General features: G+C 37.7%; 1 protein-coding gene across 14 annotated transcripts in view; it reads left to right on the top strand.

Moving 5' to 3' along the window:
* Positions 1-13,672, top strand: part of TNS3 (tensin 3) — a 258,158-nt gene that overhangs the window by 76,168 nt on the left and 168,318 nt on the right. For all 14 annotated transcript variants that reach the window (XM_080581770.1, XM_080581763.1, XM_080581764.1 and 11 more), the window contains one exon: positions 6,446-6,483. In XM_080581770.1, the coding sequence (XP_080437896.1) occupies positions 6,446-6,483 (38 nt within the window). The remainder of the gene's footprint in view (positions 1-6,445; positions 6,484-13,672) is intronic.

Here is a 13,672-nt window from a genome sequence, read left to right on the forward strand (position 1 = left end):
GGATTTTTCAGGAGGCAGCTACAATGACAGTCTAACTGTAAGCATGTTACTGTAACAATGTAAATTCCCTGGCAAAATCAGCAGGAAACATGATGATCACAGTTTTTCCTCTAAGATGGAAGAATATGGGAGTAAAGGTTAAAAAAAAAAAAAGCCATAATATTGCAGTAATAGTGCCAAACTACTTTTCTGTTAATAAAGGTTTTCCACTGCTGTTGTCAGCAAGAACAAATGGAATATTTCCTTTGCAGGAGAGCTCATTCACAACACTTCTATTGTATCGCTACTTGAAGTCAAAGATGCTGAGGTTTTGCACATATTTCCTGTAATGGTCTTTTAGGCTTTATGTTCGAAACCAATGTCTACAGTCCCTGTCATGAAGTGCTGGGAGGAATATTAAGATGAAGAGACAATGGTTGGCTGAATATTTAAACACAAAAAACCCTATAACAAAAAATAACCAAGTAAAGAAAACAGGAAGATATTTGTGGCATAGGAAATGGACCAGCAGATGTTGCTGCTGTAGTGTGGCCGGTTAGTCTTGCAACATCTTTGGCATGTGACTCTTAAAAATAAGTTTTTCATTTTGCGGCTAAAACCCAATATTTCCAGCTATAGGACTCTTTCCTCTTCAGTGTGCCATCTTTTTAATGCAGTTAATTTCTTTGTTTATTTTTCATACTGCTTTCATTTTAGATCTTTATTGTGAGTTGAATTGCTGCAGAGCTGGTAGGAACACCAGAAGAGTATGTGTAATGGTGCAAGAGTTTTTTTCTAATAATCTGATCAGTGTTATTAAAACCTCATAAAAATATAAATAGCTAGCTAGTGGTATAGTTCTCTCTGTCATTTGGGACATGTTAGTTGTAAATGTTTTTCTGTACCAGGCTCTGCCTGGAGAAGACCCTGTCCTGGCAGCCTTGCTATGCATTTGTCAGAACATCTCGATTTGTTTTTTTCAATTAGCAGTTTTTCTTCAGAACCAATGACAGACCTGGGTTTTTGTGCAATATATTTCCTGCATGGGGGAGATACTACTCAGTAGTGGTATTGCTAGACTACTTAATAAAATGGGTAAGCTTTACCACTCCTGCTGCGCTATGACACCGATCTTTCTGTGGCATTAGCAGAGGAGACTGGCATTGGGAACTATAAAAACTAAGTGTTAATTACACAAATCTTTTTATAGGATTAGATTAGATTCCATTTGTTGTTGTGGAGTCCTCATCAAGGACTCCTACGTTGCTGTCAAAAAAAAAAAAAAAAAGCTCTAACAGCATGTGCATATATTGGCAAAGTCACCTTTGCAGATGCTGAGGGAAAGAAAGCCTTTTTCAAACAGCAGGGCCTGTGATCCAGTATCCTAATTTATTACTTGCCACTAAGAAGGTAAAATTAGTATCAAGAGCTTTTGGGAGGGGCAAGTGTTCTTTCTTGGTGTTCAGTTAATTATTAAACAGAGTTATGTCTCTTAAGTGCTTGCTTTATATGCAAGTTTCTGCCTCTAAGAGGGTATCTGAATTGTCTTGTCACAGAATTCATTAAAAAAAAAGGAAAATCACATGATAAAAGCTGAGGTTAAGTGTCAGGTTGATCTTATAAAGTACTTATGCTTTAATATTCATTGCATGTAGAACGTGACAATGTATGGATATATATTACCGATATTATAAGTTCAGTAATGCTAAAATGTGATAACGTATATAACCCTTGTCACACACAAAGAAAAAGCTTTGAGCTATTTGTTCTTATGATACCACTGTAACCTACAATGTTGTAGCAGCTTAGGTAAACCATAAATTATTCTGTGGTTAGTGTACAGAAGTATTCTATTATTTTGTAAATATATTTTTACTGGTTTTCAGAGAGCATCTTAAATGCATGAATGTAAGAAGCAAAACTTTAGTCTCATGAAGATCTTAGATCATAAGTCTGAAAAATATGATTAATTACTTTTATCCTTTTATCTTTATCCTGGCAATGGTATTGTTAACTTTCAGGAGTTAACACATCTTCATTTTGATACGTAGGAAATTATTATTATTTATTTATTTTTTTTCTTGTTTAAAAAGGTTCTCAGCGCTATTGTTTAGGAAATGTTTTGAAGTGTAGTAAATAGCCTAAATATGGCTTGGCTGCCATTTCATTGCCAGCTGGCTAGGGACAGTTGTTCTTGGAACTAATGCCAGAAACCTTAAACAAAAACTTGGAAAGGCATGTTTGTTGAGAGCTGATGTGTGGGATGCAGTCATTCAGCTGTTGAGTTGAAGAACCGAACTAGCATTGCTGAAGTACCCTTACTGAGTCCTCCAGCTGGTTTCAGATACACTTGTAAATTCAAAAACACTTGGGCTGTAGTCTGGAAAAAGCCAAGTGCTATATCCTTCTAAGATTTGCCTGAAGAATGCCAGCATTTGGTAGAAGTTGTTTGTTGAGATCTTTTAACTGTAAGTTGGATATATTTTCCTTAACAATTGATGTGCTGTGAGTATGCTCAGTTGTTCATGTGCTTTTGCATTAGATACCTTTTGTGCTGAAAAGGCATGGGCTTACATGATTGTGGCGTATTACTGCCTTTTTTTTTTGCCATATAAGTCTTATGAAAATGCATCTCTAATGTTCAAGACTTCTCTGGAAAAACAGCTTGCATAATGAAAAGTGATTCAGTCTCTCTGGAAGTCTTATGACTGAGGCAATCCATCTCTTTGGAAGTACCATAAACTCATGGGCAGAATCAAAAATAACGCTGGGCTGAGGGAGTGCTACCATCCAGAGAGGATAGTTCTGCAAGGTAGTAACATTAGCTGTGACAACATAAATTCTAAGTAATACCAGGCGAATTGATTCTTCTCTGTGGGTGAGTTTTAATTTGCTTGGTTTTGGAAAGGTAATATCACTGTTGTTAACAGCTACCGCGTATAAATCCATAGGAATTGCACTGTAAAAGGATGTACCTGAAATGGAAGCAGTAGTTTTGTCCACCAAGTTTTCTGTGCTTAGATCCTTGGACAGTTGTGACTGCCAGAGCATAGCCATTGATACATTCACTCTGTGTGCCTGCGTACTTCCTCTACCCCGCTCTTGGTGTTTTCTTGATACCTCCCTTTCTGTCATCTCACTAACATTTGAAACTGTTTTTTCTTTTCTTTTTTTTTTTTTCTCTTCCTAGGAAGAGATGATGTGGAAATAGGAGAGACACCAGAAAGTAGAAGGAAAAATTACTCTAACAGTACTCTAAATTAATTCTATTTGTTCTTTAAAAACATTCCTTAGGTTTATCTCATGACTGTACCACACTAGCAGTTAAGTTGTTGGTGGGAATTACCTAGAGATTGGTAATTAGCTGATGGTTAGTGATCCAGAGAATAGAATACTTCCTTCTGGTCAGCTGTTAATTCTAAAGCAGTGTTCTATGCTAACAGTTTTTGTTGTTGTTATTTTTTAAGTTGGTTTTAGCAAGTGATCGTGTTTTTATTAAAAACAAGACTTGTGTGTTTTTGGAGTGTACATGTGTGTATATGCATCTATGTATTTGTGTACATATGTATAAACAGAGACATGTAAGTATGTGTGTAAACACTTATAAGTATTTATTTAGATCTTTATGTGTATAGAAAGAGTATTTTACCAGCAGATGAAAACTTGAAATGTTTCCTTGAGTGTTTTTTCAACTTCTTTAGGAAGATACGGTTTTGTGATACGGTCCAGCGATAAGTGCTGGTAGACAGATTCTATTCTAGTATTTGCTATTCATTCACTCCATGTAAATATTCTGTAGGTGTGATTCAGTTGTCCCTGCTGTGTAGTGGAGGTAAAGCTTGCAGTGCCTCACTGGGCACATCATAGATGATGTGAAATGCTTTGAACTCTTGAGCATCTGTTAAATGCCCGGAAAGGTCTGTCATAATGGGCTCAGTAGCGTTAAGTTTTGTTGCTCTGGGCAGGGATTTACTAGCAAAACTCGAATCTATCAGGAAAAGGGAATTGGTGTTTGGATCTGTTTGTGCTTGGAGATCAGTTTCTGTTCTCAGGATGTAGCTGGTATGCCTGTTAGGAGCTATGTATGCAATGAACACTTTGACATTCACTCAAGAGGGAAGGGAGAGAATCTCCTTTCTGCTTCTTATCACAAAAGCATACTTCGCTCCCGGCATCTGGGCAATCAGTGATCTCATTTCGGAGTGTTTATTTTTATCCAATTTATTATCATCATTAGCTTTATTAGGTAGTGAGGGAGAGAAGTTAATGACTTAACTAGTCTAATCCATGGAAATGCTGGATTGAGCTTCCGTTCATGTTCCACCTAATCTGTATTAGCTGATTACTTCTTGAGGCTTTACTTCGTTTCCTTCGAATCTCATAAAGATAGCAGTGCTTTGTTTGTATTCTCCCTGTATTTATGCATGGAGTTTCTATGCCATACTTTGTTGTTGTTGCTTATGAGATTTGCAGTTGATGTTCAAGGTTAACTCATGTTTGACATCAGTGGTTTCTTTCCACCAAAGATGGTAGTACTGTTAGGTATGTAAGAGCAGGCAGACTATCAGACTTTTTGGTGTACATAGAAACTGGATAAACTCAATGGCTGCATTTTTTTAATCTGCATCTTTAATAAAGACTTTGTGTATTGTTTATTGTTGGTGACATTCATGTTTAGGTTTTGCATAAGCCAGTAGCAAAATCATGGAGGCTGCCATTTGTTTTTTGATCTCTTGTATTTCATTTAGTGTTTTTTTTTTTTTTTTGGTATTTCATTTTCTCCCCCAGACATCGAGGCATAAGCATCAGTAAAGAAAACAAGAGAAGCTCATCTGTAATGTCAGGGCTTCTGGACATATTTCCTGTTTTATTCTTTACCTTTTGTGATTGTCTTTTAAAAATTGCAGACTTTCAAAGCACAGTTTTAATTGTCTCTGTTTGTTTCACTGTTTCATATGAGGTGTTAAAGTAGGTTGTAGAAGAAATGGTACACATGCATATTTTTAGAACATCTGTTACCCTTTTACAATGTCAAAGTAAATCTTGCAGGTTTAGATTACAGAATCTCCTAAGTATGCTATGTCTGTGCATGAAATTGCTTAATGAATTTAGCATGTTCTGTGCAGCCATGCAAGATTTTTTTTCCTTGTTGATTAAAAACCATTCTCCATTTGCTTTAAGGTTGGTAGCATTTGTAAGTAGCATATGGTTATCAATCATTATTAATACTAATAGAGGTGTATTTGTATGAACAGTAATAAATGTTTATGTTAAAGAATCTTGATCCTGCTAAGTGCTATGGACTCAACTTATCCAGAACTACACTACTCTTTCTTAATTTATGCTTTGGAAAACTAAATGAACATAGCACGTACAAGATTACTTAAGAAAATAGGTGAATAAGCCTTAGAGTTTGACCTGAGAAGTGACTGGAACATGAGGGGTTTTAATTCAGCAGACAATGCACTTGATTCTGAAATGGTTATAGTCGTGTATTTGCTGAACTCACATCTTGGTACTTGTGTCTTTGCCGTTGAGTCAGGTTGTAGAATATCTTTCTCTTGGTAGAAGCAATGAGAAATGAGTATAGCTTTCAGCTTTAGTGGTCTAAGATTGGATCCAATTAAACTTCCAGCTAAACCTATGTGGTATTCTGCTGCTTACTGATCTTGGAGATTGTATAACTACATTTTCACTGAATTTAAAATACAGTTTAGCTCTCAGTAACCCAAATGACAAACAATGCATGAAAAGAAGCAAGTTTCAGAGTAAGGAAAGAAGTGCATAGAATGGAAAATCTCTCAAAACCAGTCTCTGTCAGATTCTAGGCATTATGCTATTACATCATATATCTTCACTCAGCTGGTTACTTTTTAAATTGAATGCTGTTTTCTGAACCTAATTTACTGGTAGAAGTCATCCTTTCCTGCTGTTATATCAGCAGAAAATTAAAAGAAATGAAGTGTTACTCTCGCAGATAATGTTTACAGCACTGTGCAAGCTTTTTTTTTCACAATCAGAAAATAAGCTCTGAACAGACATGGTCACTTGTGAGTTGGGAGTCCCCCTGCTTTTCTTCAGTCTCTGGAATTGCTGATATGACTAAGATTCACAGGGTTCATTGGGAATAATTTGGTCTTAATCTCAGTGGTATTAAGATGGTAACGCTTCTGGTGTATGGGCAGCTGTAAAGGTAGATGACAAGATCATCAGCACATGAAGTTTAACCAGACATAGATTATCATAAACTAATAGAATGTACAAATCTGATAACATTGATGTAGATACCCTTACAGTAAAGAGTAAAACCGAAGTGTATTGTGCCTTTTGTTTTAGTAGTTTTATTTTGAAATATGCTGTTATAACCTGAGGTTGGCTGGGTTTCTAGTAAAAGGTTGATCTGAAGAAATTGAAGGGAGAATCCACCCACTCTCTTACTCATATAGTTTCTTTGCTTTTGTTTTAGTTTGCAAGTATGCCTGCCACAGGAAATGTGAAGAGAAGGTAAGCATATTTATTCTCCTCTGTACTTGCTGTTGATCCACATGTATTTGAAGTTTAGACTACAAAAGCTGTGTCAACTAATTAAGGATATGATGATGATTAAATCAGATGCTTTTTTGTCAAAAAAGAGTAACTTTTTACTGGGGTGTTTTTCTTGACTTTAGTAAAAAAAACAAAACAGGTCTTTGTGTAGTGAAAACATCTGCAACAGTGGTTAAACTTCTCATTCCTCTCATAGGAGGACATGTTTCAAGTTGAAAACAGCAAGTTAGTTGGGTGAAATACAAACCACACGGTTACACCAGGGAAGAAAAAATGAGTGAGTGAATCGGGTGTACATCTAAATTTTAGAGCAAGAGAGATTTAAAGGGAAACTTTTGGTGTTGGACTATGAAAAATACAAACATTATTTTCAGTGCCTACTTCAGATTACATCCACCAAGTTCAGTTTCATTACTAGATTTTTAATTTTTAAAAAAAAATCTGAATCCCTTTCACACAAGGAAATACCCAGTTCTGCCTCCTAGTTTATCCAATAGTCTACAAAAAACAAAGCTGTTTTCAGTTTTTATTGTTTCTTAGTGTTGTATAATTTATGTTGAGCTTTGCTGGCCTTTTGTTCAAGGCAACCGTCATTGCTCATTAGTGTTTTCAAAGCTCAGAGTGAGTTTTAGTTAAAACTGACTTGAATGTAGATGTTGAATATCAAGATGTAGATGCAGAGTGTCAAGGCAGCACAAATCTATATAAAAGCAAAAGGGCTATTCTTCAGCTGGTGAAAATCAGACAATTCATTCATAACATACAGAAACAGACTGAAAAGGTACTTCTGTGGTCTCAGATGACTTAAAAATCCCCCATCCCTAGATTTGAACATCTTTGATTTACATAGACTGTTGCAGCCTAAACCTTAGTGTTGGAGGGGTTTATTTTGATTTCCTAGAGCCGTCTTCTCGGGATAACATTTTCTGCTTTTAACTAAAACCACTGACCAGCATTTGCTTTGTATGAAGACAGCATTTTTTATAGTTAGAGCACTTAGCTTCTAGAGTCCACAGATCTATTACTACTTCCTGTGCTGTTGACTTGATGTTTGACCTTGAGTAGGGATTTATTTTGGTGTTTCCAGGAAATATGAATAAATTCGAGAAAGAGGTCTGCTTGAGATTTGTCAGGGCCTTTGGGGAAGTTCTGGTAAACACAAGGGTCAGTTGGTTGACAGTCTCCCATTTCAAGTGAAAATGGTACTTATGTGTTTCAAAATCGATGTGTTACATGGTGTGCTGAATAAAAGTAGATTTTTTTTTTTTTCCATGAAATAAGATGGAAAAATACAAACGGTTGTAATTAAATTTGCAAGCAAGGTGTTTACAATCTAACTATACATTAATGATTAGTAATAGTTATGATTATTACTATCATTAATATATATTAATAGAATTAGAGGTCTAGAAGTAGAAGGGAAACAGTTTTGTAGAAAGAAGTACATTTTATTAGACCAGATAATATAATTGATACCTTCTTGCACATTAGCTTTGGTTCTTCAAACAGCACTTGCAGTTTGGAATTCTACAAGCTTCTGTGGGGAAGAACCTGGTTTGCTGGTAGCACTGGTAGCTTGCAGGTTAACTTGTGTATGTGCTACATAGATCTAGAGTTTCCAGCAGTGGTGGTACAGAAATGATGCTGGAGGCTGTGGTAAGAAATTCTTTAAACTTGTTTTGGAGACAAATCAAATCATGCATGTACCTTATGTTGTAAACAGGAAAGTGTATTTCAATTAGTATTTATGCTCTCAGGCATTTGGGTGTTGAGTGTTGAAAAGATGGAGTGCTGGAAGTAAATAATAGCATAACTATTGTCAAGATGCTCATGTATATATATATATATATTGTAACTATTTGAAAATAAATTACTAGTAAGTATTACAGACTATAGAAAAATGAGATATTGCAGGAACAAGAGCTGATTGAGTATTCAGTGATTTCATATGAGAGGGTTAGAGTTTTTTTTTCTGATTTTCAAAGTTGTAGAAGGACAACAAGTAGCTTATATCCAACATTTTTCTGGAAATATTTTCTTTATACCTACTTATATGAAGCTGCAGTTGGCTGTCTGGAATAATGTTATATAATCTTGTTACATTGGTGGTCATCCTGATTCAGATCTGATTTTTGCTTTTATTGCCTAACATGGCATCTGTATTTTCATTTGGTTATTGGATTAAGGCAGGAATGGTTCTCATAGCTGTTTAAGCTGGACTGAGAATATATTAAGACCATCTAAGAATGTTACAGGCACCCTTGAGTAATAGATTTGTACCCATTATTATATCCACTGATTCAGATTCAATTGTGTGGAAAAAGAATCATGGACTCCAGTACCTCTTTTCCCTAGAATATGTTTTGACTCCAAGACAAGTGTTACTCTCTGCATTTGCAATAAAGCTACCCCATTTGCAGCTTATGGGAAATAACTATTTTTATATTAGTTGAACATCCCCTAAGACAAAATGTGTTAGCAGTTAGCTGAAAAGCATTTGGAAAGGGAAGGGAATGAGAACAAAGAATGTTGCACTTAGAAACACGGAATTATGGAGAAGACCTCCAAGATCATCTGGTCCAACAATCACCGTACTACCAATGTCACCCACTAAACCATGTCCCTAAGCACCATGTCCAACCTTTCCTTAAACACCCCCAGGGATGATGACTCCACCACCTTCATAGGCAACCCATTCCAATGCCTAACTTTTCTTTCTGAGAATAAATGTCTCCTAACTTCCAACCTGAACCTCCCCTAGTGCAACTTGAGGCCATTCCCTCTAGTCCTATCACTAGTTACCTGTGAGAAGAGGCTGACCCCCAGCTCCCCACACCTTCCTTTCAGGTAGTTGTAGAGAGCAATAAGGTCTCCCCTGAGCCTCCTCTTCTCCAGACTAAACAACCCCAGTTCCCTCAGTCACTCAGCCAATAAGACTTGTGTTCCAGACCCTTCACTTCTGACATCCTGTAGTCATTTTTTAAAAAAAATATGCATCAGCAAAGTAAAGCATTACTTGAAAGACTGCTGGGGTCATGTGTTTATAGAAGCATTATGCTCAAGTCTAGCGATTAAGCTGCATAATAAAACAGCTAATGTTGTAAACGTGTTTAGGTAAAAACAACAGCTCAGGCCTTCCACTGGCAGCACTACAATGCAGGTTTTTAAGAGTTTGTCAAAACAATTCCTCTGTTAATGCATCTAAATGAAAACGAAAAAAAAAATAAAAGCTATATAAATCAGCCACTAAAATAAAGTTTATGCAAACCTGAAAATAAATAGACTCTGAATTTGATCAGAATGTACAAATGAAGAAAGAATCAAGTTTTGGAATCATTTGAGATCATCAGCTGCTTTGTTTTATTCTAAAACCTGAACAGGTTCTGTGAGGGTTTTTCTCTTGTCCCTGACAAATTTAGTGAAAACAAACGCAGGCAAGAGCTGTAGTAACATTTCAAAACATGGGGCACAACTGCAGAAAAAAAAATTGAAGCTACACAGACAAGTGAAAACAAGATGGCAAATATTAGATTACACATATTCAGACTGTTGCACACAGTGCTATTAAATCAGTTGCAGGAAGATAATAACATTTGAAATTATGTAGCATAAATCCACTAGATGATGCAGATACCAGCACTAAAATTAGATGAGCTATAAAGGCAAGATTAATTAAAAGCAAACAAAAAAGCCAAAGCCCAAACTCCACTGTCTTAGAGTTGTGTGTGTGGGGGGCGTGGGGGGGGAAAACAAGTGAACACAGTGGACATGTAGGTATAAAATCTTAAGGGAGCTATTCATTTATGTCAAGTTACTGTTTTGTGATTTAGCCCTGAAAGGAGGTATGGGGACATGGCTGGGTGGGTAAATTAATGGAAATTAAGGATCCACAAATTCAGAGCAGATGTCAGGAAGTACTTTCATGTAGAAAGCAGTAAATATGAGAACAGGTCTCCCAGGCAAGTTTGTTTTTAGGTGAACAGCAGACAGGTTACTCAGGATTGAAACAACCTAATCCTGTCTTGGGGAAATAGGGCTATGAGTGAGTGGGCTTTGCCATAAGGGGGCTAGTGGATCAGTCTGCTCTGAAGAAGTCCCTGAACTTTCATAAGCTATTTTTGAAGCTGTCTGCTGCATCTCTGCCAGCGCAGCATCGGAGATACTGGTGTGCACAGGGCCTTATAGAGGCATTTGACCTCAGGTACAGCTTCTCGGTCTCTTTTGTATGCAGTACTCAATGGGCCTCTTTCTCACTGCATTGGCAGTGCTGGGATATGATAGCATTGTTGCTCTGAGCCTCGAAAAGTTCATATCTTAATAGGAAGACACATGGTTGTATGTGTAATGGGAATGTTCTAATATTCTGGCAATACATATTCCTAGTTACGTGTTGTACTGAGTCAATGGGCAGAGGCCAATGGGATGAGGTTCAACATGGCTAAGTGCCAGGTCCTGCACTTTGGTCACAACAACCCCATGCAAAGCTACAGGCTTGGGGCAGAGTGGCTGGAAAGCTGTGCAGGGGAAAAGGATCTGGGAACGTTGGTCGATGCTCACCTGGCTCACACAGCCAGCAGTGTGCCCAGGTGGCCAAGAGGGCCAACGGCATCCTGGCTTGTATCAGGAGTAGTGTAGCCAGCAGGACCAGGGAGGTGAACGTCCTCCTGTACTCTGCTCTGGTGAGGCCACACCTCCAGTACTGTGTTCAGTTTTGGGCCCCTCACTTCAAGAAGGACATTGAGGCCCTTGAACATGTCCAGAGAAGGGCTATGAAGCTGGTAAAGTGCCTGAAACACAAGTCCTGTGAGGAGCGGCTGAGGGAACTGGGGTTGTTTAGTCTGGAGAAGAGGAGGCTCAGGGGAGACCTTATTGCTCTCTACAGGTACCTGAAAGGAAGGTGTGGGGAGCTGGGGGTCGGCCTCTTCTCACAGATAACCAGTGATAGGACTAGAGGGAATGGCCTCAAGTTGCACCAGGGGAGGTTCGGGTTGGAAATGAGGAGACATTTCTTCTCAGAAAGAGTAGTCAGGCATTGGAATGGGTTGCCCCGGGAGGTGGTGGAGTCATCATCCCTGGGCGTGTTTAAGGAAAGGTTGGACCTGATGCTTATGGACATGGTTTAGTGTGTGATATTGGTGGTAGGGGGATGGTTGGACCAGATGATCTTGGAGGTCTTTGCAAACCTTAATGATTCCATGATTTGCTCAGTTCTTTTTTTTGCTGGATCAGGTGTCTAATGGTGTGGAGTATGATCCAGCTCTTGAGCCTTGGCTCAGCTTTCCTAGTGAGCATCGCATATATCCTTAACTCAACCTTGAATATTTTTTACCATGCCTAAGCCAAGCCATTTTCTTTTCATAATACAGTTTGATTCTTTGTCAGTCTGAATTCATGTTTCAAAGAAACCAGTATATTATTGCAGATGGCTCTGCAATAAAGCTTTTTCCAGTTCCAGTAGGATTAATTATATATTGTTTTGATTCAGCACACTTCCTTCTTCACCTTTCTAGCTATCTAGACATCTCAGTGGAGTGCATATTTAGTCAAAGCTTCAAGATTTTGTATTGAGTCTAAAATCCATATTCAGACTTGGTTTCTGAACTATAGTGTGCCACTTGAATGCTGTTAAGGCTAGACCAAACATTTTATGACCTTCAAATTCTGTAGTTTATTCTCCATAGAGAAATAATAGATGTATAATATGTTTTTAGTGTTTTATCATGTATAAAGCCACCAAAATTGTTTTAATTGTAAAAGATAAAAACTCTGACATGACACTTTGTCTTGTTACATTGCTCAAAAGCCACAGTTTTACTAATTATAATTTTCTTGGCATTTGTATTTGAGAAGATGTAATTCTTCCATTGACCCTGATCTGCCTTTTTTTTTGATCAGCAATAGCTTAAACAGTTTAGAGGCTCGGAGTAAAGCTGTCCTCCATCCCACCTAATTCTTCATTGTGACACCCTAATCTTTTCCTTTCTTAGACTTCTTAACAGTCAAGGAAAGATGGACATGACTACAGAAAAAAGTATAGAAATAAAATAAATATATATATAGCTTGAATTACTGTAAAAATGTTACTAGCAATGCTGTAATGGGGAGGAAGACAGCAATCACAGCAATGAAAATAATCCAGGAGTGACAGCTGATTTTGGTCCTGGGATACATGTTCAATGTGTTTTGTGAAAATAGTGTGTATGTGGGGGGAATGACTGCTATTGGTTAGCTATTTTCAGTTTAATGATTTAGAGCCCAAACTGTTTTGACACTCAGAAAGATTGGATGGCTTTTGTCACATGCGTACGTCCTGAATCGTTTTGTGAATAAACCTTGTGAGTACTGTGTTAAGGTTATAAGGCTGGGCCTACCCTTGCAGAGGGTGGGCATGAAGGCAGATACTTTCCGTGCCCATGGACAGAATCAGTGGCCCTTGGCAGTCCATAGGGACAGATAGTTACTTTCTGACTGCTAAAGCATAAAGCGTGTAAGGCAGCACCTGTCTAGACTTCCATTAATGCAGTAAGAAAGAGCATTTTGACATGTAGTCCCAGGTAAGGGGGACTATTAAAAAAAAAAAAAAGGATCATTATATTGTTAGTTTTATTGTATTTTTAGTTCACTAGGTCCATTAGGAAGGTGAAACCAGGGAAAGATTGACAGCAGAAGCAATAAACAAGCTGGACTCTTCAGGGTGGAGATGAGGCACTTTCTCTTCAAATGACAAAGTGGCTAAGATTTCCAGGATTACTGTGTTGCTGCGAACGTTAGATCTTGGATATATTTTCATTTACCTCACTGAAACTGTTGGGAAGGTTGGGGCTGTTATGGTCGCAGTAATACTTGGTTGGTTTGGAAAAGGAAGCAATTATATATCTTTAATGTTACCAGTTCTCAAACTATTGCCAAAGGTTTCTCTTTTTGAGGGTAATAATTCTTTCTTTCTTTCCTATCTAATTTGCATGCTGCATCAGTTTGCTGTTCAGGGAATTCAGCATGGCTATTCAAAAGGATGGAGAGAATTCCTCTTTGAATGTTTAACACAATAAAGTATTAGAGCAGAAGCCAGATTTGTAAGATGTCAGTGTGTAATAATTTTTAAAGAGACAGCTGTGCTCGGCTCTCTCAACTGGCAGGTACTGACAGT

This window comes from Anser brachyrhynchus (assembly GCF_964034855.1).
Source record: "Anser brachyrhynchus genome assembly, chromosome: 2".
NCBI lineage: Eukaryota > Metazoa > Chordata > Aves > Anseriformes > Anatidae > Anser > Anser brachyrhynchus.